The sequence below is a fragment of the Lytechinus pictus genome, unplaced genomic scaffold, assembly GCF_037042905.1.
Source record: "Lytechinus pictus isolate F3 Inbred unplaced genomic scaffold, Lp3.0 scaffold_19, whole genome shotgun sequence".
NCBI classification, from domain to species: Eukaryota; Metazoa; Echinodermata; class Echinoidea; order Temnopleuroida; family Toxopneustidae; genus Lytechinus; species Lytechinus pictus.
In genome coordinates, this window is record NW_026974140.1 from 8,900,533 (window position 1) to 8,926,881 (window position 26,349).

At 36.3% G+C, this 26,349-nt stretch overlaps 1 protein-coding gene across 1 annotated transcript in view; it reads right to left on the minus strand.

Annotated features, from left to right (window-relative positions):
• LOC129260695 (WD repeat-containing protein 17-like) overlaps nt 1-18,095 on the minus strand; it is a 38,022-nt gene extending 19,927 nt beyond the window's left edge. The window contains exons 1-8 of the mRNA XM_054898648.2: nt 17,894-18,095; nt 7,492-7,740; nt 6,436-6,800; nt 4,333-4,501; nt 3,410-3,501; nt 2,178-2,260; nt 1,476-1,562; nt 809-973 (exon numbers count right to left, since the gene is read on the minus strand). Of these exons, the coding sequence (XP_054754623.2) occupies nt 809-973; nt 1,476-1,562; nt 2,178-2,260; nt 3,410-3,501; nt 4,333-4,501; nt 6,436-6,800; nt 7,492-7,740; nt 17,894-18,095 (1,412 nt within the window). The remainder of the gene's footprint in view (nt 1-808; nt 974-1,475; nt 1,563-2,177; nt 2,261-3,409; nt 3,502-4,332; nt 4,502-6,435; nt 6,801-7,491; nt 7,741-17,893) is intronic.
• Between the last annotated feature and the right edge of the window lie 8,254 nt (nt 18,096-26,349).

The window sequence follows — 26,349 nt, forward strand, 5'->3', positions numbered from 1 at the left end:
TTGTATAAAAAATCCCCACATTAATCATGATGGAGAGAATGTTCAAATGAATAGACGTCTTCTCAAAGAAATTTGCAGACATTTTTCTGGGTATTATTGGGAACATTTAATCGGTTCAAAGTCAGATGAACATAGCAATTACAAAGCCTTGACTCCAAGCCTGTTTGAAGAGTGTCATTATTAATGGAGAAGGTAGGTGCAAATTACCACATTTGGGCAAACAAAGGTATGATTAATTGCTCAATTAGAAAACATGTAAACCTGGGCCCAGTCTCATGAAGAGATGCAACTTCAAATCAATCTCAAATTGCTATTGACCACATACATGTACATTGTATGTGTAGTCAAAGTGAAAGCCCATCCCCCAAAAAAGAATTTGGTTTGGAATAAAAATTGAAAAATAAAAAAATTTCATGAAAAAAAGTAATGACACTCTAAAAATGTTCCTTTTTGAATAAAAAAAAATATGTTACATGCACATCTGGGGCCCGTCTTACAAAAAGTTGCGATATCTAGAATATATGTTGAACAAAACAGGCATTTTATATGTTGGCGTTGCTGGCTTTCCATAGTTGCAAATGTTCGGATCAATCATAACTCTTTGTAAGACGGATCCCAGGATGATATTCAGATCAGAGGAAACCCATTGCTGTAAAACCAATTAATTGTTGTGTTATCAAAAGCTTAGCAATTATTAATGTAGGGCTGATTTTTACGAATGATTGTACACAATAATCAATGCAATCAATGATAGAAAACAGCCACATGATCAATCACTAGACTTTATGTAACAAGGCCCTGTACTCACCCGTCATCTGAGCCACTACAGAGTATGCCATCTCTTAAAGGAGACCATCTTACATGGAATACCTTAGCTGTGTGACCGGGGAAGGTTTTTAATGGTTGCTCGTTAGCCGTTGCTATGTAGTATACTCTTACCTTGCCATCACCGCACCCTGTGGCAAACATGTCTCTGAATATAAAAAGGGGAATTATATCGTTATTGGTATCATCATCATCATCATCACCATCATCAACTTCATCATCATCTTCATCTTTATCACCATAATCATCATCATCATCCATCATTTCCATCTCCATCATCATCATCACCATAATCATAGTCATCACCACCACCATCATCATTACCATCATCATTGTCATCATCATCATTGTAATCACCATCACACTCAGTAGCAGCAGCACAGGCATCATAATCGTCATAGAAACCTCTAATTTTATCATGTCATCATGGTTTTTTTTTTACAAAGTCAGCATTCTTTAGTAAGAAACTCACTCTAACCCCCACCCCACTTCTACCTCTCTCTACATTATCCCTCTCTTGGCCCCCTTCCCTCCCCCTCCCAATCCCTCTCTTGTCCCCCTTCCCCTCCCCCAACTTTCATAATGCCCCTTTCTAATCTGTTTGTATGTCAGTTTCATTGGTGCGACTGTCGATTAACCATCATTCTTACTTGTTATTAGGACTCCAATCGCATCCAAACACAGCTGATGGATGCCTGTATCTCTGCAGCATTTTCCCGTCAATCTCACGAACAATACTGAAAGTTAAAAAATATCATATCAAAATAAAGTAAAACTGCTTTATTGACCACTTTTATCATAGACAAAGTGGATACACAATCAGCAGTGCACTGTTCAGTGTCGAAAATACAAAGCTGAGTATTTAATTGTTGATCGTCTTCATTTCCCGCTTTCGTTAGCGCAGCTTTATCACGCAGTTTGACCCATCACAAGAAAGGTCAATTCTGGCACCTGCCTGTGTAGGGATTCCACTGCAAGATAAAAATTAAAGACATTCAACACTTAATCATGCTCAATGTCGCATTCACGATGCTGAAGGTCGTAAAATCTGAGCTGATTGCATTTGCAAATATATCTTCTTTTTTTTGCCTTTAAATTTTTCTCCCAATCACGATCTGGAAGATGTTTACTTTTATGACCGGGAACGAGGAACATTGAAACACCCTTTCTTTCTCTAATATCCTTGTATTGTATTAGTATTTTCAATCGTGATTCATGTTGCTATTTCAATTTGAAAATTGACATTTAATAAACCTAATATACACCAATGTGGTATTATTAGATATCTGAAAAATAGATCAACTGCCTTTAGACCAAATGTTTTAGTCTAAACACTGTTGGATGCAGCTTACCAGTAGTTATCGGCTCCACATGACGCAACTCTTCTTGAGTCTTTATGGCACCATGCTACAGAATAGACACTAGTTCGTCCATGCTATTAGAGAGGAAAAGATATGGTATGGAAACTACATTCACATCAAATGTAATGTTAACAAAAATATCATGAATTGATATACTGCAGTCTAGTGGTTTGACTCTCGCCTTTCAAACCGACGGTCGTGGGTTCAAATCTTCCCCATGGCACATTTTCCTTCAGCAAGAAATTTATCCACACTGTGCTGCACTTGACCCAGTTGAGGTGAATGGGTACCCGGCAGGATTAATTCCTTGAATGCACTGAGTGCCGGTAGCTCGAGCTAAAGCTGTCCTCAGGCAAAAAGCACTATGTAAATCCAGTTATTATTATTACCATCATTACAGTACCACAATTGAAGTTATAATGACAAATGTACAATTTTTGTAACAAATTTATTATCTGCCACTCAAACAATGATTTCAGTAGCTTTTAACCATTATTGCAAATTTCTTATTATGACAAGTTATATGAATGCTCCCCTAATCTAAATGTAGATCTACCATATGATATAGAGGCTAGACATAGAGTTTAAAGACTTTCTCATGAAACAATTGTTTGCTTTAGATGTCAGTCCATCCCCCCAAAAATGTTAATTTAAATCAATATAGAAAAATCAAACAAGCATATCACTGAAAAATTCATCAAAATCGGACGTAAAATAAGAAAATTATGACATGTTTAAGTTTTGCTTATTTTTCACAAAAGAGTTCAATGCTTAACCCAATAATATGCAAATGAGAGAGGCGATGATGTCCCGCACTCACTAATTCTTTTTTTTTATTGTTTGAATTACATGTATATTTCAATTCTTACATAATTGACAATAAGGACCAACTTGACCGAAACATAAAATGTAATAACAATGGTAATTCAACATGTCCAGGGAGGAAGAATACTTTTAAATGACATTGAGGAGATAATTAGAATATTTCATATAATTAAATATCAAAGAAAGAGTGAGTGGTGACATCATCAGTCCCCTCATTTGCATACTAACCAGGATGTGCATATAACTGTTATGTGAAATTAAGCAAAACGTAAAAATGTCTGAACTTTCTTATTCTATATCCGATTTTTATGAAATTTTTAGTGTTATGCTAGTTGGATTTTTCTCTTTTTATTCAAATCAACTTTTTGTTGTGGTTAACTTGTCATTTACGTACTCACCTCGGTATATCTCTTGATAATCTTTCCCTTTGTGATGTCCCATATGAAAGCCCCATTCCTTGATGTTCCTGCCATCAAACAGTTCAGGTCAGCTGCGGAAAAAATAGTCACATTTTCAAGAAATCACATATAAATAAACACCAACTACTCAGTAGTAACTGCATTTCTACCATTTGTACAAATATACTATCCAAAGAATGAACAATGCACTTAACAATTCAACAGAAAAATCAACATAATAAACAGTAATGTAAATAATAAAAAAATTTGAAATCATACATGAATAAATATCATACTGCAATTCACAGGGAGAGGGGGGTTATAAGGGTATTTTTCAATTCAATTAAAGCTAAATGAAAGTAGTTGAAGTAAAACACTGATTTTGTGGGAAAGTCTGTAAAACCAAGGTTAAGTATTACTATATCATCGTGGACCTAGATCTGGTACAGTTACATAAACTGAACTTTGTGAAATCATAAAATCTAAGCTGAAAAACGATCACATTGAAGATTGCCAACACAGATAGGCACACGTGGGACAGTGTATTATTATTGCTGGAATAAAGACCAACGGAAGTGACAGAATCCGCGCTTATTTTGCTTATTTCTCAGCAATTACACAATTTCTTCCAGAATCCTTTGACACATATTTTTTATTAATACAATCAGACACTTGGGTGGTCATTATATTAGATTCTGTAAAAAGTCATTTTGAGATCGTTACCACAACTGGCATTTATCTTTAAGTTTGATATTTGACATCCTTTAAAATATACAAGCACATGTACGAGGATAATATAATACAACAAAAAAGAGTAAAAGAATTTAAATAACAATATAAGCAATAATAAGCAATTAATGCATCTACTTTCATATAGATGCCTGGACCAGGTGTTTTGTTGAATTAACTACGGTAATGCTCACCGGGTGCCCATGAGATGGAGTATATGATGCCTTCATTGCCTGGTGAGGAGTCTACAGCTGTCCAGGAATTGATGTTCCATACCTTCATGGTGCCATCAAACGATGCCGTTGCCAAGAGATCGGGGTTGTCAGGTTTGAATTTGCAGTCGAAGATAGTTTCTACGTGACCCTGGGAAAATGCGAGATACAAATGGAAGCACATTGGTGCTCAAAAGTTAGTGAACCCCACCAGAAAATGAACATATTTAAAGTGTTCAAGTTCTGCCAACTTTTAGATATTTAATTGTGAAGTCAGGAGATCAAATATTACATTCAATAAAGTTTGTTTCTCTGGGCTCAACAAACATTGTGTACATTCAACACTTTGCATGAAGAAGTGTATTTTTTGGTGGGGTGCACTAACTTTTTAGCACAACTTTTAATTCTTTACTTACAATGTGGTATCCATATTATACTTGTTGTCAGTAAAGGCCCTGTCACAATGTTCTGTGCAAGCCTTGCATGTGATTTGCGGGTAATTTGGGGTGCGTCGTGGTCTAGTGTTTCTGGCTCTCGCCTTTCATGGCGAGTTTTCCTTCAGCAAGAAATTCATCCACACTGTGCTGCACTCGACCCAGGTGAGGTGAATGGGTACAAGGCAGGATTAATTCCTTAAATGCACGAGCGCTGAAAGGCAGCTCGAGCTAAGGCCGGGGTAATAATATTAATAATAATAACAATGCGCCTCGGAATAGATTGTTTCTAGATAGATGGGGCTAAACAGATGCCTATTATTATTATTCGCTACACTCATGTCGCCAGCATTGACAGTGTCTCGTACGCATCTCACACATACCGTAAGTAACGGTGTATTAACCGCACCCGTGTATTAACCGCACCCCCAACTTTGGACTAAAAAATAAAAAAATAAAAAAAAAAAAAATCCTTCTCACATTTACATGCATATTTGAGGTACGAAGAAACAAAAACCAAGTTAAAGATTTCAAAGTATTCAAAGAGATTACCGGTATGCGGAAATCTGCTGTTCTTGATCAATTCATCTACAAATGTTCGCAAGAGAGAAAGGTCCCGACAATATTGGCCACTTACACACTCACTCACCTCACAGTCACAGTGTACACACACACAGCACTGCCGTTCTTGTACATGTACATTGCAAACTTCGATACGGTACTACTACCAGTACATCTTATCAAATTGTGAACTGTGTCTTTCACATTTCTTGCATCACAACCTCACAATCACTTTCAGAATTTGTCTAGCATTCGATGGCTTAGCTGAATTTTGGATACGGGATTACAGGAAGGTTCAAGAAACAAAGAAATTGGCATTTTTCCAGTTGTTTTACGGCTTTGTGCCGTCTCTCTCATACGTGGTGCACGGTGTACATGGTATCTTATGAAAAGCAAACAGGAAAGAAAAAAATAAGCTGGCGAGAAACGGGACTATGAGGGGTTAAAATGAATAGCGCCAGCTTAAGTCGCACTAAAACCACAATACAACGCAAGCTAGCTCTCGGCTCTTGCTCAGCTGTGACAAATTATTACCGAGAATGCTTGGCGTCTCTTTGAACTTAGCCAGGGAACTTCGCTGCTTTGAATCGAGAATAAAGTCGAAATTAGTGTCATGAAGGTGGGTGCATTTGTTATGGACACTATTTGATTAAGATCGTAATAATCGCTTCCCATTACCCGCGGCTCATACCCCTCTAAACGACATTGCCCTGGGCGGCTACGCCCGGCCACTCGATGTGTTGTGAACTGGCAGACTTCTTACATGTTCGGGAGGGGTTACGCGGGCGGGCTCAGACCCGTCACCGTGGATAAACCGCACCCCCGACTTTTGCTTATATCCCGCCGAGAAAAAGGTGCGGTTAATACACCGTTACTTACGGTAGTTGCCCAAAGAAGCACACACAAGTCTAATATGCACGCAGAAAAGTTTTGAAAATGCTCAAAACTTTGTGCGGGTGAGTTGTGGGCAATCACCCGCAAGGCTTGCACGGAACGATGTGACTCTACAATACCACATGCAAACACAGTGGGCAAAGCTGCGAAAAATAGGACAAAATTTGACATTTGCAGCCATTTTAAGAAAGCTTACCAACTCTCTGAGGAAATCCCATCGTCTTTTCCCCAAATCATAGAGCCCCACCCCACCATCATCAAATGTACACACAGCATGGCCAGGCGGCAGGGCGTACGGTGAATAAAGATCGTTCGTCCGTCGTGGAGCTACGGCTTGACTCGTCGATGATACATGGTTATTGCTATGAGCCGGTGAGGACGACGAGGAGGATGATGATGATGATGAGTTGGTGGTCGATGACAAGGAATCGTAGTCATCAGAGCCGGTGGGTGATGCGTTAAAGACACATAGGGAATGGAACCCTGTGGTCTTTAGTTTGAGGCTGAGGATAGGTGTGGGCTTAGAGACATTCCAGAGACGAAGTACCCCTTGATGAGCATCTATAAAAAAGGATAACAAAAGCAAAAGAATACTGCATATTAAAAGTCAATATTGTATTATGTAGCAATTTTCATATATTTTTGGACAATCTTGTGCAATAGTTACTGAAATTGAAAATTGTTTGGGGAAAAACAAACCTCTCAAATAATCAGTCAAAAGATGTCATTGATAAAAAATACTGAGCAATAATCAAACTTGTTCAAGAAAATCTGCATTTTATTCTATCTCTGCTAATTGGTTAAACAATATGAAAAAAATATGTTGCCACTTTTGGAAACAAATAAATATAGATCAGATTGGCTCAGAACATAAGTCAGTGAAAAATCATTATATGACACCTAGATAGATCCTTGTCAATTGATTGGTTGGTCGATATCGATCATCCCGCCCATTTTACAATGACGTCATCAACCGTGCAATTTTAGATCCATTCATCTTGCAATTTTTGATCCATACGATTATGTCCATTGCACGCACACACCAAGACTACAGACACCACTCGTGTTTGCAGCGCGCATGTTGTACATATGCGATAATCAAAAGACCAAGCTCACACTGCATTTACGCCTCATTGAATGGATCATTCATTTCATCTTTCACCTCATGAAGTAATCTGTCCATTGCACTCATAAACATTCATTATTTGTATACCATTTCATGAAATACTCTCCGTAATGACCCTTGACCTACCTCCTGATACAAACATGCCTGGAGCAGTAGGAACCCATGCCATGGTGCGGACGCTGGTGGCCGTACTTGGTAGAACAAACGTCACTATGACATTCAGGGAAACACTGTCTATCATCCGCATCTCACCCTGTTCGTTGATGACGAGAAGGTAGTCCTCCGATAACGGATCCCATTCCAAGGCGACAACGGGATCGTCTTCCTCTTCATCCTCGGATTCGGGTTGGAGAACGTGCTTGGAACACTTCTTACCTAAAAATAGAATCAGGTAGGAATTATGAGTAAAATGTCCCATGTATGTATCTGATTCATCTGAGAAATCAGTCTGTTCAGAGTTTATTGATCTACATGTACACCCCCAGGGAGGGGGAAGGGGTCACTGTCATTGAAGAGTAGACAGCATCCATGATAATCGTCCTGTAAAAAAACATCCTAAACAAGGATTTACATGTAGGGGCAAGCCGCTAGGATATTATAAAGACAGATTTTGTACAGATGTCCCCCAATAAAGATGTTCCTGATTTACACACATACTCTGAACAGAGATTTTTGTGCAAATGTCCCAGATTGCAAAGTACATTTTCTATTTGTGTTTTAGGCCATCATGATTTAGGGTTTTTTTCAATCAATATCAGCATTTTTGACGCTGGATTTGTGTTCCGCATATTCCTTGTCTACCAGCGAAAAGCACCCCTTTATCCATATTTTTTTCTTGTGAAAGCTGTCCACTCTCCAAAGCAATGAGTGATCATCATAACCTTACATTTATGATAAGGTTCAAAGAACATGATTGAAAAACTTATACCTGAAAACAGAAACAGATTTGAATACTTAATATGTAAAATGTCATTTGAATTCAGATTCAAGCTAGAGGTCATGCTTTGCACAGCTAGGTACATGTAAAGCAATCAAATCAATTCAGTATTTATGTTCATTACTTTTCTTTTCATTTAGAGATTAGGTAGGGCCTTTAAAGCCTGTCATATCCAGTATACCTCATTATAATCATAGACCGGCTACAAGTACATGCTGTATATCAAACAAGATGTACATGTACAGTATGTAGTATCGAAGAAGGGGATACTACATTATGTTGGCGCCACCAGCTCAACTGCATATTTCATAGGCATGAGGCATCAAAAAAAGGAAAAGCCAACATTGTTTAACTTCAGAAACTTTTAATACATAGTTTTAACTTTTAACCTACAACTACAGTGTATATCTTTTATCAAGTTAACCCTACATATTATATGATTAGAAGTGATGTCCACCTTCTTACAGGCCAAGTCCTGTCCAACCCAACAATGTTGTTGATTTTAATAAAAGAAAAAAAAAGTTTAAAAGCTGAAAATAAATATTTTATCATAATCAAATAATGTGAAATAGAACAAAATCATGAAAGTAATGAAACTATATCAAAATACAGAAAGCATATGAAAAAGGATATCCATTATGAAGTCAACAACTCACATTTCATTTCGTGCTTTGAAATATCTCATTTTTTACCTCATGATGTAAAAAACATTCTGATTCCCTCATGAAAATGTGGCTTTGTCAAATAAGTGTCAATAAGTATCTGTCAAGATCTCCCAAACTGCTTTTAGACTCCTCATGAATAACTTCTTCCTATGGTTTCACTTAAAACAAAAAACTAAGAAAATATTTAACTGCATTACACTTTAATACTTGCCTAGACAATATTCAACTGGACATGGAAGTTCTTTCCTAATTGATTTAAAGTGCAGAACAACTTGGCAACGCAAGGCATATGTGGAATACAAATTAAATTATAAGTGTCGCCTTAAAGGTACATGTACACATTAAAATCCTTTTAAAGTAGTACGAATTCTAGATACATTGTATCTTCATAAACACTTTTCTGAAATATATTCTTAAACATCTGACCACCTTAGATTTAAATAGTATACAATGATTAAAAATGTCACTTTTAGTTTTTAACACTTATTGATGTTTCAATATCCAGTGTTAAGAAACATGTTCTTGCACACAGACAACTACAAATAATTAAAGGACAAGTCCACCCCAACACAAAGTTGATTTGAATAAAAAGAGAAAAATCCAACAAGCATAACACTGAAAATTTCATCAAAATCAGATGTAAATAAGAAAGTTATGACATTTTAAAGTTTCGCTTAATTTCACAAAACAGTTATATGCACAACCTCGTCAGTATGCAAATGAGGAGACTGATGACGTCATCCACTGACTCTTTCTTTTGTATTTTATTATATGAAATAAGAAATATTCTAATTTTCTCCTCAATGTCAACGATTAATTAAGATAAGATAAGATAAGATAAGATATTTATTCGTCTTTCTTTCTGTACATACATTTTATCTTACAAGTGTGATTTCACATTCTACAAATGAAAATCAATTAACCATAAATTATTCTTACAGTAGAAAAAAAGAAACACAGCAAATAACTAATTACGTATTGAGAGAAAGACTAGGAGAACCCCTGAAAAAGCAAGGCTTCTATTCCTCCTGAACATGTGGAATTAGCATTGTTTAATACTATATGGATCAGTCAAGTTGGTCCTTATAGTCAAATCTGTAAAAAATGAAATATTGTATAATTCAAATAATAAAAAACAAAAGAAACAGTGAGTGAGCGACATCGACTCTCTAATTTGCATGTCACTGAGTTGTGCATATGGGCATTTTCACGGTAACTGACATTACACAGCACAATGTTTTCACACCTTTCATTGTGTGTATCTCTAAAACACCAAATGATGGGAGTTTGCTTTTGATAGAGTTAATAAAGTGAACCTTGCTGTATACTCTGATACTAAGTTTTCCTATGTAGCCTCATTTTTTTACGCATCAGCAAGCAAAAATGTGTCGGTAACTGACATTACACAAAAGGACATGCAATTTCAGGGTGTTCATTAAAATTGAAATATCTCATGTCCCTGAGTAGATAGAGCAATAATTTGAATATGAAAATATACCTCCGTTACTAGGTTAAGATGTGTCAAAATATTAAACAATTTGTTTTTGTCTTTTGGGGGCTATGATAATTTTTCCACAACCATGCTGGTAACTGACATTACGGTCAAATGTGTGGAATCATTGCATTGTATCTTCTGTGCAGGGCTTCACATAAAAGTGAGCTTGATGTGGAAGTATACCCGAGTTTCTAGGAACATTTCAATGAAAAAAACTTTTTCTTTTTCTTAATTCCTTTCTTTGATTTGAACATTTTTATCATTACTTGTCCGTAACTGACAATACACATTAACATTTACCAGTGCTATATGATTTTCAAAGGCATAATTTTCTTGGTACTTGTATGTAAGGCATTTTAAAATCATAAAAGTTTCATAATACTCAAAAGATTTAATTATCAAAAGATAAGAAATGTATGTTTTACTTACTTGGGGGGGGGGGTGGGATCATAGCAGCTACATGTTTTCCTACAGTAATTTAATATTGCATTGACTGTACACATGGATTTTTCTGACTATACACCCATAATATATTCATCAGTTTTATATTGAATTTTTAAACCTTTTCCTTCTCCAACCTCCCCCTCCCCTCAAAAAAGGCAAAATAAATAAGGGTCTCCTCCCCTAGGCTACACGTACCCCTCGTCCCCTCCCCCGAATCTCATGCAGCCATGTAGTTTTATTGATTTCTATTCTGGTCAGTGCACGCAATGCTTGTTCATATCTGTCGGATTTCAATTCTCTTCATAATTTGTTAAATCATTTTCTTTGCTAATTTCTTTTTTAAGCTGTCAACAAAAAATAAACTCCAGCTTCTAAACTGAAACTGAACTATTTGTAAATTAGAAAAAAAAACAGTTTTAGTAGATCCCTGCAACATTGATCAGAACTGTCAAATTTCACTTTTCATCTATATTTGTAAACCAAAAAAAAATTGTATCACACATCCACACTACTAACAGGTATAAAAACCAGGAATTTACTTTTAGCGAGGCAATGCTCAAAAGAATCCTAGAAACTAAAAAAGGGACCCTGGAAATCCCCTTCATCACAATGTTAAGCTTAAAAAATGTTGCAGATTTAGGCAATAGGTTGGGAAAAGTACCCCCTACCCCCCCCCCCCCCCCCCGAAAACCAAACAAAAAATTGTCTGATACAATTAGGTACTTGGTAAGTGCATGTACAAAACAATTTCATAGTAATTTTTTTTGCACGATGGGAATGCAACTTCCTTCATAATTTCATATAGTATTCCTTGTGAACTATACCTTTTAAAAGTCAATAGCAAGCTCCTTCTGGTGTGACTTTTAAAGTGAAAGACTTAAATAACAAGTATACAATATTTCTTCACCATAAAATTGACCACATATTTGCATTTCAATATTGGTACCAACGTTTTATCATGGTAACTGACATTACATCTCGGTAACTGACATTACATTTTCCACTTGGTAACTGACATTACATATATTTAATGGTACCCTATGGCTTCATTGTTAATTGGTAATCTTTAATTTTGGTGTAGAAGGGAGGGGTGTTGCCTAGAGAGGAAATCTACCAAGTTTCATATAATATATCCTCTTTTCCAGGAAATTAGAAAAAAAAGTTCATGTTTTCGGTAACTGACATTACATACCATATCACATACTTCATCAATGTTTTTTTATCAGATGAATGAATTACTGGTGTTTCTTTCTGTGGGATTTTGAAAAGTGTTATAATAGCAAGCTAAATCACAGGCGAAAACATCATGATCAAACCTGTTCTTTAAAAATCTGTCAAAACAAAATATGTATCAATATACTATTTTCAACACTAATTTGTATCCATATTTTGGCAGCCATTTTGAAATAAAAAATGGCTGCCAGAGTCGGAAAAAAATTTTGTCTCAGAAACTTCAGGTCTTGTTTTATTTAAAAACATAAAGCATTTGACATGAATATCAACTTGATTTTTTTGCCTCTGTGTCCATCTGTGGTGAAAATGCCCATATCACTGTTTTGTGAATAATAAGTGAAACTTTAAAATGCCATAACTTTCTTATTTTACATCCGATTTTGATGAAATTTTCAGCATGATGCTAGCTTGATTTTTCTCTATTCATTCACATCAACATTTTTCTGGGGTGGACTTGACCTTTAACATAAAATAGTAAGGATGGGAAAACTCACATTTTATCCAGTTAAAATTTTCTTTCTTAGCAATACTGTAAAACAAACATTGGGGGGGGGGGGTTAAATGTGAGTAAAATCAGTAAGCATTGTAATCAACATGTAATTTGCAAAGAAATAGAAGGTGTGTACTGTATAGCTACCTGTCAATGTAATGCACTAAGGAATACATTTCATAAAATGTACGCGTAGGTTCCAGGTAATGTAATGTATGAAAATGGGACATCTGGAAATGAATATATACACAGCTGTGTACGTTCTTGAGACAACTGTCAATCATAAATTGTATTGGTGGCTAAAAATGTCATCATTTTGAAATGCATGCAATACTCTTGTGTCTGAAATCGGACATACATGTACATGTACGTGTATGTATGGTATCCACTCCCCCCCCCCCCCCACCAAAAAAACTGCTTCCACATTTTGCAAGATCATTTTGAATAGTTTGGTGAATGTACAATATTTATGTACATGTAGGCCTACATGTACAAACTAAACTCTGGGTTGAAAATAATTTAATTTAAATAAATAAAATTCACTGGGCAAAGTGCTGAAAATTTCATCAAAATCTGAAAACAAACATTTGGAACATGTGAAGTAGGCTTGTGTCGAAACAGAAAAATCAAAGAATAAGAACAAAGAAAGTTTGAGAAAAATCAGACAAATAATGAGAAAGTTATGAGCATTTGAATATTGCAATCACTAATGCGATGGAGATCCTCCCTTTGGCAATGCGACAAGGATGTGTGATGTCATACGTGAACAACTTTCCCTTTGATAGAGTAGACTATAAAATATCCCCAAAATGTCTCTTCTTGCTTTTCTTATGGTGATGCAAACTCTTTATCCATGATAAATTCTTTAAAAATCTGTATTGTACATGCCCTCCTATAGAAAGAATATGCTCTACTGAATAGATGTGAAAAAAGAGGCAGTTTAAGTGAAATATATACTAAAGTAATGGGGAGAGTTGTTCACAAGTGACATCACACATCTTTGTCGCATTGCCAATATGAGGATCTCCATAGCATTAGTGATCGCAATATTCGAATGCTCATAACTTTCTCATTATTTGTCTGATTTTTCTCAAACTTTCGTTGATCTGTTTCTTTGAATTTTCTGTTTTCACACAAGCTATCTTGTTCCAAAGATTTCATTCTCCTTTAAAGTTTGGTAATATTTTGTGAAAACATTATAAAGCACATCATCATGAATATTCATTAGGTGGGCTGATGATATCGCATCCACAATTTCCTTTTTTGTGTGTGTCATTATATTTCATACACATGTGAATGACATGTCTCCCTAGTAAGTTGCAGCAATGAATATTTAAGGCATTAAATTATTGAGGGGGAAAATGTATTATACCTGGAAGAGGCATGGTATACAAATATATCATGACGCTCAAAGATCTGGCTAATACTGTTCACATCATAAAAGGAACATACCCTGATGATGTTCCTGAGAATAAGACATTATTTGTTTTATATCCCTTCTTCCTGTATCATTCCTCAATGCATCAAATAATAAATACATGTACATGTGATTGAAGAAAAAAGTTAATAACTAATCAAAATTTTCATATAACTTGTCAAATATCCTGAAGCTACTAGCATACAGCACAGCCAGGCTGTGCAAGGGCTGACACGGGCAGTGCATGTGTCTTGAGCACAGTGCAATGCATGATGTCAGCAAGGAAAATGATCTACATGGGAAACATTTTTCCTTGTAAAACTTTTCATTTCTCCTTGTGTACGCTCTCAATGCAACAACCTTGAGACAAGGAATATAATACACAACTACACCTCTTCATTCTACTCTCAGGTTTAAAACATGGAAAATGAACTATTTCATGGGAAACATTTTTCCTAGTAAAACTTTTAATTTTCTCCATGTGTACGCTCTCAATGCAACAATCTTGAGACAAGGAATATAATACATAATAACACCTCTTCCTTCTACTCTCAAAATGTTTCTAGAAAATATGTTCTTCCCTACTTTAAATAAACACAAGTCTGTAGAAAATGAGGAACACAATGACGCATTAATTTTAAAAACATTTTACACTTGAGTGCTGATTGCTTCATGGCCTAAATGAATAGAGGTTGCTTTATTGCCTTAAGTGGGTAAAATGACAGAGTCATATGTACCGTTACTAATGTTGAGCAAAAGTCATAAATATCAGGACCATCATTTTCCCTTTTCCTTTATATCTTTCTCCCTCTCTTTCTTGTACTGTATTACATGTACCTTTTAAGATCACTAACAGACTTTGTCATGTAACTGTAATTTGTGCTATATAAAAATAGAGTATCCTTTATTATTCATCATTATCACACACTAAAGATTGACATTTGAAAAACTTTGCACATTATTTTTCAATTTGATGATCTACTCGGGTACTCATGAACTTTATCCATGAATGATTGAGGAGTACCAAAAAGAATTATCGCTTTGAAATGCTAAACCATGGAATCCAGGAAGGGTTTTTTCCCCCTTTTGTTTACAATTGAGATCTAAACCATCTATTAATAATGTATTTGCACACATCAACAACCGTTCAATTAAAAATAGTCTTGTTCACTTAATTCTTTCAAACATAACTTAAGATTTTTTTTTTAATGATATTTAAGCCTGTATGAATTTTTTTTATATCATTTACATGTATATCATACCACTTGTGTATCTCTGTCTTTTTAATGCCTTCTAATTTTTTAATATATTTTTAAGTACTGATATTGTAAATAATTGTTAATTTTCTAAAGTAATTTGGGTTGGCTGTATTATAAGGAAATTCTTGGCTGCTTCCCTCTAATTGTCTTTGATGTTACATGTATAGGTACATTCTTTATTCCTCATGTATTTTACTATATGGTCATTTTATGCACAGAGAAATAAACTTGAATTGAATTGATCTTTCTCATTAAACATTTCCCATTTTGTCTAGAACTTCTTGACTTCTTTGTTTACCTCCAAAAAAATTGTAGATGTACATGTATCTGTCCTTGATTCATTCATGTAATCTATTTTTCCACTCTTACGCTGTAGAAATAATCCTCCAAATCTTTTGCTGTGAAGTACAGTATGTAAATGATTTACCCCAAAGAACATTTGTCAGACAAATACATGTACTAATCATAATTTTCAGGGTCTAAAGAGGCCAATTATCAATTGAAAATTCACTGAAATTTATTTTGTTGTTTGTTCTAGACAGTGAATTTCTGTATATATCTGGCAAAAGTTAATTTAAAGGACTCACTCGATTCCTAATACATGTATATTGTACTATCATCATGGTATCAAAAAAGTAAATTCAATCAAGTACTGGCATACTTTAACTCTCCAAAATAGGCATTAAATGCATTTAATCTCAAAAGTTTTGTTCTTTCCACTGGAACAGTTGATGATAATGGTGGTGATATCAGAGGAAAATACAAATATTTTCACAAGAACAAAGAAACAAAAGAAAATCAATAAATACTAGGAACTCAAGATTTCAAATAAAATGTGCATACATTCATTAATATCAATAACAACTACACCCAATGGACTTTGTACATAGTGGCATAATGAGCAAACATTTTCAAAGCTAGGAATTTAAGCAAGACATATGGGGCAAAATTTCTTTCTAAAGTTGAGAAAGATTTTGAAAAAAATTATCCTTTTCCTTTTCTTCTTGTTTCCTGTTATTAGAATTATTGGGGGTTCAGTGACAGCCCCTTACCCACCCCCCCCCCCCCCCGCCTGACATTTTAAGCTAAATATTAAGCTTGTAATACTGTATGCATGCAGACAAATATAATAAAGCAACATTAAAAGCGAGGATGTACTGTTTGCTAGCTTGCAATCACTTATGAGAGGGACCACCAGGTGCTACATTTTACTAGCTTGCAGCAAGCTTGAATTTTACAACCCCCCTCCCCTCCCCCCACCACCACCACAACCTACAATCTATCCACCAGTGGATGTACATGCACATTGTAGATTTATTGTGCATGTGTTATACCATGAGAACATGATTTAAATGGAAAGGGGAGAGTTTCACATCTACCGAAGACAATTAATGTCAATATGGGGGGTAGTCGCATACAGTGTATATTGGTGGTACAGGGACATGCCGCTTTGATTACCCCCTTTTCAAGACCTAACTATAGAATGACAAAAATTCTGTTCAGAAGCCGACCCGCCCCGCTCGCAAGACCCCCGTTCCGAAACAGCTCAGTTCCCTAGCCTGCCAAAATTGTCCAGTGCGAGCAACGCATGCGAGAGCTGCATGCACAACTTCACAACTCCCCCCCTCCCCATAAGTAGTAGCTAGCGCCCACATCTTCAGTACATGCACAGCGCTAGCATGCAACGTATCTACAGTACCGCGGTCCCGTTCCATAGACCCCGTTTTTCACACCGCCCGGTATATATTTACATGTAGTTCCTAAGATCCTGTATTTTATCATTGTAGTCAGTTCCTTAGACCCCCATTTCAGGGTTTCATGAGGCACACCCCCATCAAAATAAAATCTGAGTGCCCCCCCCCCCCCCCCCGGATATTGACTTGGCTCTTGTTGTTGTATGAGGGGCCCGACACCCTTTAATATCAGAAAGACTTGGTGAGCTGGTGGTGAGGGAGAATGGGGCTATGGAGAGAGAGAGGGAAGGAGGTACATGTACATGTAAAGGCATGAGATTATGTAGATGAGGAAAGAGAAGATATGGAGATGGAGAAAATAGGAGAACGAGGAGCCAGAGGGGGGTGGGAGGGTAAAATTTGAGAGATACCAGAGGTACATTAAGAAAAGATTGATTTAGAGGAAAAGGGAGAAGATGGAATGAAAAAGGAAATGAACAGTTCTCTTTAGGACTTACCACACATGTGGGGACCCAACTACATTAATTTTGATTAAATAAAACTAAGAAATGAAAGCTTTAATCTACGAATCACTGGAAACAACGGGGCCCTGGATCCCGCAAAATTTCCAAGGTGAAAAAGAAAGAAAAGGAAAGGAAATGTGGTGGAATACAAATATATTATTTCCAGAAAATTATATCTAAATCTAATTATTACATAAGTAGAACTTCATTTCATAACGGTCAAAGAGGTCAAAAATTTTGACTCATTTCCGACTTCAGAAATTCAATTCAATTCAATTCAAAATGGTTTATTAAAAATACTTTTTTGTCCCATATGGAATACAGTGCCCCCTAAAATTTTTTGGGGGCTCATTACATCACTGATGTACATGCATACAACAAAAGTACTCACCAGTGGTGAAGAATGACAAGCTCCCGTTCAAATGGCCAGTCACCAGCTTTCCAATCTGCTGATGATGCCACCGGACCAGAGTAACCTCTGACGCAAAGTTGGCCGCTTCCTTGTGGGCGGTGATGCTGTTAGCCAGGCGCATGTTCCAAACCTGCAACGGACCACGCCCACTGCAAAAGCTTAGGATGAGATCGTCCGCCATCGACCAGCTGAGAGAGGTCGGGGGGGCCCTGGTCCCCTCCAACGAGTAGGCGACCCGCTGCTCTGAGACATGCCACACGATGAGCCGGTTGTCCGCTCCGGCTGTTGCAAAGAGGTCCGAGTTCTTAGGGTGCCAGGCAAGGGCGGTGATGGTCTTACGGTGTTCGGCTACAATGGAGTGCAGCTTGAATTCATTGTAGACTCTATCCAGCTAGAATAATGATGATAATAATGACAATGATGATGAATTGATGATAATAATAATAATAATTAATACAATAATGATACTTGTTAAAACCATAATGACTGGATAAATGCACTTTTTAGTCATGAATGGGGAGAATATATATCTACATGTAAATATCACATGATAGAAAGAAAGAAAGACAGACAGACGGAAAGAAAGAAAGAAAGAAAGAAAGAAAGAAAGAAAGAAAGAAAGAAAGAAAGAAAGAAAGAAAGAAAGAAAGAAAGAAAGAAAGAAAGAAAGAAAGAAAGAAAGAAAGAAAGAAAGAAAGAAAGAAAGAAAGAAAGAAAGAAAGAAAGAGAGAAAGAAAGAAAGAGTGTTATTTATACACAAAGGTAGTTTTTAAAGTGATTCATAAATTACAATATAACATAATGTCACTTAAAATTAAAGAAAAGGAGCAACCTGCTAATAATACTGATGTCACCCACATGTAGTCTAGATCTGGAAATATGTGACAATAATAAGAATGCAAGTGCACATTCATTTTCCCACAAAGGTCTACAATGTTTTAACAGTGACTAGCTTACTTTGAGGGGAACATCAAATACATGTATGTTACCTGCAACAGAATAATATGCAGTAACAAAAATAGCACATTGTTTAAAGCCTGTCACTCTAACAAGTTGTTTAAACATTTTTGTAATTATTTAAACTTTTTCAACAACTTGTTTTAAACAGTTTAAACAGAACTTTTGCTTAAAAAGTTTAAATAGTTGTTAGAGTGACAGGCTTAAACATGCTTAAAATTTTAAACAGCGTTTTTACAGTGTATTGTCCCAATTCCTTTAAAGCGAAGGCAAAAAGTTTCTCATAACCAACATTTTATGTTCCCCGAAAACAGAGCCAGTCACTATTTTTTTTATAATGATCCAAATCAGACTTCTAGTATGAAATAAATTCAAATGCTTTAGAAAACAGGGATGCAGTCGGCCGGCCGTGGGCCGAGTCGCATACAAAGTCTATGGGAGAGAGTTTTCTCCACCGACCACATGACTCAGAAGTCCCAGCCTTGACTACATACTAGAAAAAAGCAGAGCTTGAATAAATCATATCATCTATTCAATTAGGCTGGTTCATTTAAGCATCAATTTTTAATTGAGGATCATTAAAAAGTAATGCTCTCCTTGAAGGGAGGCAAGTGAAAATAATTATTTCAACTGTATCCATAATTAATGTCTGTTATATCACATTCCCAATTGAAACCATAACATGAGAAAAATTGAGAATAAATGCTTTCAGCTTGGTGTGGACTTGCAAATAATCACTGTGAAATTGGAGTCTATTTTCCTTACCTGTATATTTTTAAACCTTTCTTTTTCCATCCTTTTTTTTAAGTCCCTCTTTACATCACAGAGAATTGTGCTATGTATATTCTCACGATAACAAAATTAAAACAGGTTCCATTTCAATTTAAGAACTTTGGACTGATCATTTCAGAATATGCAGTCTCATACTTGTATGATATCAAATATTAAGAGCACCCTTGTCAAGGAACAACATTGTTTTAATCTAATTTCTAAACTGAATTTTGGCAAAGGCTATACAAGAAATAGCATTGTTAAGAATATTCCAGAGCAAGATTAAAGATATTTTGCAGCCACAAAGGCTGCATTACCATTGAATATACAATAAAAAAAACATATCAATAGATGATTGATTATAAAAATTTCAATTATAATATCAATATTAATTCACATAATTAAGGTTTACAATAAAAGATCCAATACTTCATTATAAACAAGTGGAATGCCTCTGGCCGTCTCACCTGCATCACGCGATTCAATATAGCAGCAGTGCTGATTTTGAAAACTACTATAACTCGCACAAGATGTTCAGTGATACTTGGTTACTCTTATGTCCAAGTTTTATGAACTAGACCAACACACTTTCAAATTTATGGCTGTAATTCAACAAATACCCCAATTTGGCCAAAGTTCATTGACCCTAAATGACCTTTGACCTTGATCATGTGACCTGAAACTTGCACAGGATGTTCAGTAATACTTGATTACTATTATGTCCAAGTTTCATGAATCAGATCCATAAACTTTCAAAGTTATGATGGTAATTCAACAGATACCCCCAATTCGGCCAAAGTTCATTGACCCTAAATGACCTTTGACCTTGGTCATGTGATGTGAAACTCATGCAGGATGTTCAGTGATACTTGATTAACCTTATGTATAAGTTTCATGAACTAGGTCCATATATTTTCTAAGTTATGATGACATTTCAAAAACTTAACCTTAGGTTAAGATTTTGATGTTGATTCCCCCAACATGGTCTAAGTTCATTGACCCTAAATGACCTTTGACCTTGGTCATGTGACATGAAACTCAGGCAGGATGTTCAGTAATACTTGATTAACCTTATGGCCAAGTTTCATGAACTAGGTCCATATACTTTCTAAGTTATGCTGTCATTTCAAAAACTTAACCTCAGGTTAAGATTTGGTGTTGACGCCGCCGTCGCCGTCGGAAAAGCGGCGCCTATAGTCTCACTCTGCTATGCAGGTGAGACAAAAAACGATCGAATGTATGTGTTGAGTGTGTAGCAAATCAGAAAAGGGATATTGTGGTCATGTGGGGTGTGGACACTGTGGGTACTGGCAGAAGTAATTTGAGAAAAGGTTTAATTTGATGAAGAATAAAACAGGAGGGGTCCTAATGAATTGATTTTAGATTCTCCCTGAGCAATGTCCATTATTAGGGAAAGCCATTGATGATGATTATGGTAAACAAAAAATGTAGAATAACTACACAATGTACACTGTTCGCCAACAATAAAGTACAAGTTTGCTTCTTTAATATATAATGCTCAGATCTAAAAATACAACAAACATACACAAGGAACCCGATTCGATGTACTAATTCAATTTCGAGGCGTGAGTGACAACAAGAAACCGTATCAATTCAATTTATCACCAGTCAAGCAAATAAATTTCATTATCATTTCTCCAGTATTACACATAGAACTCAACACTATTTTGTATTCATATCCCTTCTCTATATAGGCTTCTAATAAAATGCTTCCAAAAGTTACATGGGGGCTCGGAAATCAACCCTGAAATACAGTAACCCTGGAAATTAAAAGAGAGCCCTGGAAAATCCCACTTAACCTTTAAACTTACCCCGGGGGGGGGGGGTACTTATATTTGATTTGGACAGGGGTGTGTGGCTGAAGGCTCAAAACCCATACCCATACTTAAAGGTCATTTTGTATGCCTTATTTCGTGAGTACCTCCCCCCCCCCCCCCCCCCCCCGGGAACTTAAGCTTATAATATAAAACGTTAAAATTTCAATGTTGATTTTCCCCAACATGGTCTAAGTTCATTGAACTGTGGTCATGTGACCTTGAACTCAGGCAGGATGTTCAGTGATACTTGATTACCTTTACAAGTTTCATGAACAATGTCCATAAACATGAAGGCCTACTTTCTATTAAAGTTATGACAACATTTCAAAACCTAACCCTAGAAGGTTAAGATTTCAATGTTGACGATGCCATCACTTTCAGGAGGGTGGTGCCTATATGCAATGCAGGCAAGACAAAAATTATATTTATGTAACTATGGCCTTTTGCTGCCCCTAAAAATAATAATACTTCTTATTTACCCAGGGTAGCCACTTCAACTGTAATGAACTGTTCTCCTAGTGGGCCCTGCATAACAAATGTTAATACCCCCTTCCTTCTCCATTCTAAAACATTGAGTGCTTAACATGAAGAGAAGGTCCCATTTTTAAAGTCTTTATGACTCCGACAGAGATCGAACCCACGACCTACCATTCATGAGGTGGACGCTCTACCACTGAGCCACTCTTTACAGAGACAGAGAAACTATAGTTATCATTATGATTGTTTAATTTAATTAAGTACATACATATGCAAACTGTAATATTGACTTGCAAAGGGTTAATTTGTATGACTGTGCACACTGCACACCATACATGTAGTTATGAGCATATAATGGTGTGTACATGTAGAGTAAGTGTGTACATAAGAGTGAATGCAGTCTGAACTTGACATTGACAAGAATTTCTATTCAAATGTCGGCTAAGGACGTGTACAGTGTACTCACAGCGTCATGGAAACGGCCAAAGTCTGAATAAGTGGTGTGGTAGTACGTGTAGGTGTACAAATTCTGTGCACAGAGCCATGATTATTTTATACAATATGCAGTATTTTTGGCATGCCAGGGTATTCTCCTATCATTAGTTGGTTAGGGTTTCATTTTTCAATGCATAAAAACAAGCCCCTACATTTTCCAACAGTGATGAAGCCAGCAAAGTTTGTTGATATGGTTGACAAAAAAGAGCAACAGGGCTTCAATTAAAACCTGAAGCCATAGAAAGCCATTACTGTGGATGCTGATTACGCTGTATTGACTGACCTGAACACCAAATTCATTAGCCAAGTAGATTTTTTATTTTCCAAGGTAACCTTGCCTTGCCTTTAAAATACACATCACCTATGCACTTTTCACTACCAGTATTAAATACTATGTACATCATTATCTTTTATCAGTTCTTACACCAATGGAAGCAGAATCAACATTATTATAATCGCTATCAGAAGTGCCATGTCCTTTATCATCATCATCATCATCGTCATCCATCAACCTCATCACCAATAACCATTGCCATCCCCTATCAGTTACTAATCATTGTCAATGTATTATTATCACTAGGAGTGGGCTACATGTATACATGGGACATGGGTCAAAAATACTTTTTTTGTCATTTTAATATGGCAACAGTTTTTATTTAATATTCCTTGTAATGTATCTCAACATGAAATGACAATATTTTTTGTCTCAGGTCCGAGAAAAATGTGTGCCGGGCCAAAATCCAAAATGGCCGCCAAAACTCCCCAAATAACAGTTTTGGCCACAACTTCATTTGGTGGTCTTTTTCTCTGGTTTTGGTGTCTATTCATATGTTTTGGGGAGCAGGCAATTTTTTTTACCTCAAATTAGTACTAAAAAAACCATTATTTGTAGGGTTAAATCAAATTTACACATTTTTAGACCCTTTTACAGCTAAAAAGTAGGTTTCATCATCTTGTGATTCTTGGATATTGGACGATACGAGCTCCACAATAGCAAGTAACATAGTTTCATATTGCTCTTATTCCTCTACTTTGGGTTTCACAGATATTTGCGAAATATACAGTGTATAATATTAAATTAAAAAAATTATTTATCCGTAGGGGGCTATACAGTACATATTGTATTGTACATACTACACTGCATACATGTATGTCCATGCATTGACCATCATGACAAGGTCTGTATATATAGTGTCATAGAAATGAGCTATTGAGAAATTGAAGATACTGTACAGTACATGTATGTTTTATTTTATGCTCCTTCAGGGGGTGGAGAGAGGAAAATATTAACAATGGATTATAGTCAACCCTACATTACGACACTTAAGCTGTGGCTGTTCTCATTATGGTAACTTTGCCATCCAATGGTAACTTGCATTGAATCCTTGATTCTGATTGGCCGTTGATCAGTGTTACTGTACCTTGGTAGTTGACCCCATAAACCTGACCCCATAAACATAGGGTTAGACCACCAGGTAAAAACAAGCCTCCAAATAAAGAAGATATGGCTAAAAATGTGATGTACGTACATGATGCTTTATACGTGCAATTTATGTATATCATCCAGTTACATCATGAACATCAGCTAATAAGCAATCAAATTCACAAGTCACAATCTAATTCTCAACCTCAGGAGCCCCGGGGGGGGCACTCGACCAAAAAAGTAGTGGGTATGTGCCGCGGGCGAGACAAAAAACGGGGGTCTTGGAGCGGGCTTATTGTAAAAAGGAGGGTCCTCGGAACGGGCTTCGGAACGACAAATGATTGTGAAAACAGGGGTCCTTGGAACGGGTCGCTTGCGTGTGCATCCCTATGGAACGGGCCAGGAACGGGCATACGTGTATGCAGCTAGCCCAGCGGCACGGGCTCCGGGTGCGCTCGCGCAGAGGCGATGGTCGGACAGCGCTCAGCGGCCGCTTTTCACAAAAATTGCAGCTCATTGTGGCGGATCAATGTGACCGGAACGGCGTAACGAAAAATATGCGAAGCTTTGGAGCGGATTTCTTTCTTCTTTTCTCTCGATAACAAGAAAATGCTATGCTTCGGAGCGGCTTTCTTAGTTCTTTTTCTTAATAAGATGAAAATGCTATGCCCTGGACCGGATATTTCAGTGTAAAAATGGGGGTCCCCTCCGCGGCACATACCCACTATGCATTATATACTGAGTCCTCCCCCCCCCCCCCCCCCCCCCGGGTCAGGAGCTCACTTAAACTATGACACTATAGTTTATATGACTTGTTATATGCATGGATACCTGTATATGCAGTGTACAGTAGCATGTACATGTACAGTACATTGTATACCATACAGCCCTTATGGATAAATTACATTTTATTTTATTTGATAAGATGTATTTCGCAAATATCCGTCAACCCCAATTTAGCTATATGAAGCTGTTTACTACTAGTCAACTAGTATCGTCTAATATCCAAGAACCACGAGACGATGGAACCTATTTTTTGGCTGAAAAAAGGGTCTAAAAATTGGAAAATTTAAGTAAAATCACCTCTTAACTCTACAAATAATGTTTTAAGTACTAATTTTAGGAATAACAAATTGCCTGCCCCCAAAAACATATGAATAGACATCAAAACCAGAGGAAAAGACCACCAAATAAAGAAGTTGTGGCCAAAACTGATTGGGGGGTTTTGGCGGCCATTTTAGATTTTGGCCCGGCACACTTTTTTCTCGTACCCGAGACAAAAAATATTGTCATTTCGTGTTGAGATAAGGTAAAAGGAATACAAAACAAGTGGAGCGCCTCTGGCAGTCTCACCTGCATCAAGCGATTCAATATAGCAGCAGTGCTGACTTTGAAAATGAATAACATAATTATTCACAAAAACACTTATTCATATAATGATACAGGGTGATTCCATACGTGTCGTACGGGACATTTAGAGAACATTTGACAGTTTTGACAAGAAAAACAAAAAAATATTCCAGTAATTAAAAGTGATCATCAAGTACTACCAGAGTGTTAGGAAAACCAAGACTTAACATGACTTGAATTCACATCCTGTATAATACAGATTTAAAATAGTAATGTGTCGTACAGACGCAGAAAAAGTGGCTTGTTTAGAAACCTCAAATTTGTACTTTAAAGTCTGTGAGTTGGGCAGATAATTTTCATAGAAACTGAACTCAAATTGATATTTAATTACCCAAGAACAAACACATCTATGAAAGAAAGCAAAATAAACATTCATGAATAAATAAAGCAAATTACCATTTTCGAGAACATTGTGGCGTACGGGACACTCAAAATGTGTCGTACGGGGCATCTCTAAATTGAAGCCAAACTTTCTTACTTTATGTCTCTTTGACTTCTTCAATCACTTTATCTGGCTGATGATAATGATAATACTATCAAACTAAAGACATTCATTATGTTAGAAACCGCTTTTGGCTGAATATTTCTGTCAATATATCATAAACAAAATAATGTGTCGTACGGGACACTGGTGTGTCGTACGGGACACTTGTGTGTTGAACAGGCACTTGCGTGTTGTACTGGACAGCCTGAATAAAACAATGATTTTTTTTATCAATCAGAAGGGGAGCACTGCCCCAAAATTCTTCCTTTTTAATGAAAAGCCTTTTAAAAAGTAGTCATTCAGGACAATATAATTAAGTAACCTCAATTCATAAAATCGGGAGCAATATATTATCATTTTTTTCATGATGGGAAATGTACAATGGTTCACAGCATTTTTACGAGCTGAAAAACTTGAGGTTTTGTGTGAAGTTATATTTTAGTGAAATAAATGATGATTTCCAATACATTATTTAAACAATGAATGAATGAAACTGTTTGTGGAAATTATGGGGCTAAAATGTTAGGATTTTTCATATAAAATGTATATATATATAATATATGTCACAACTGTCACTTGA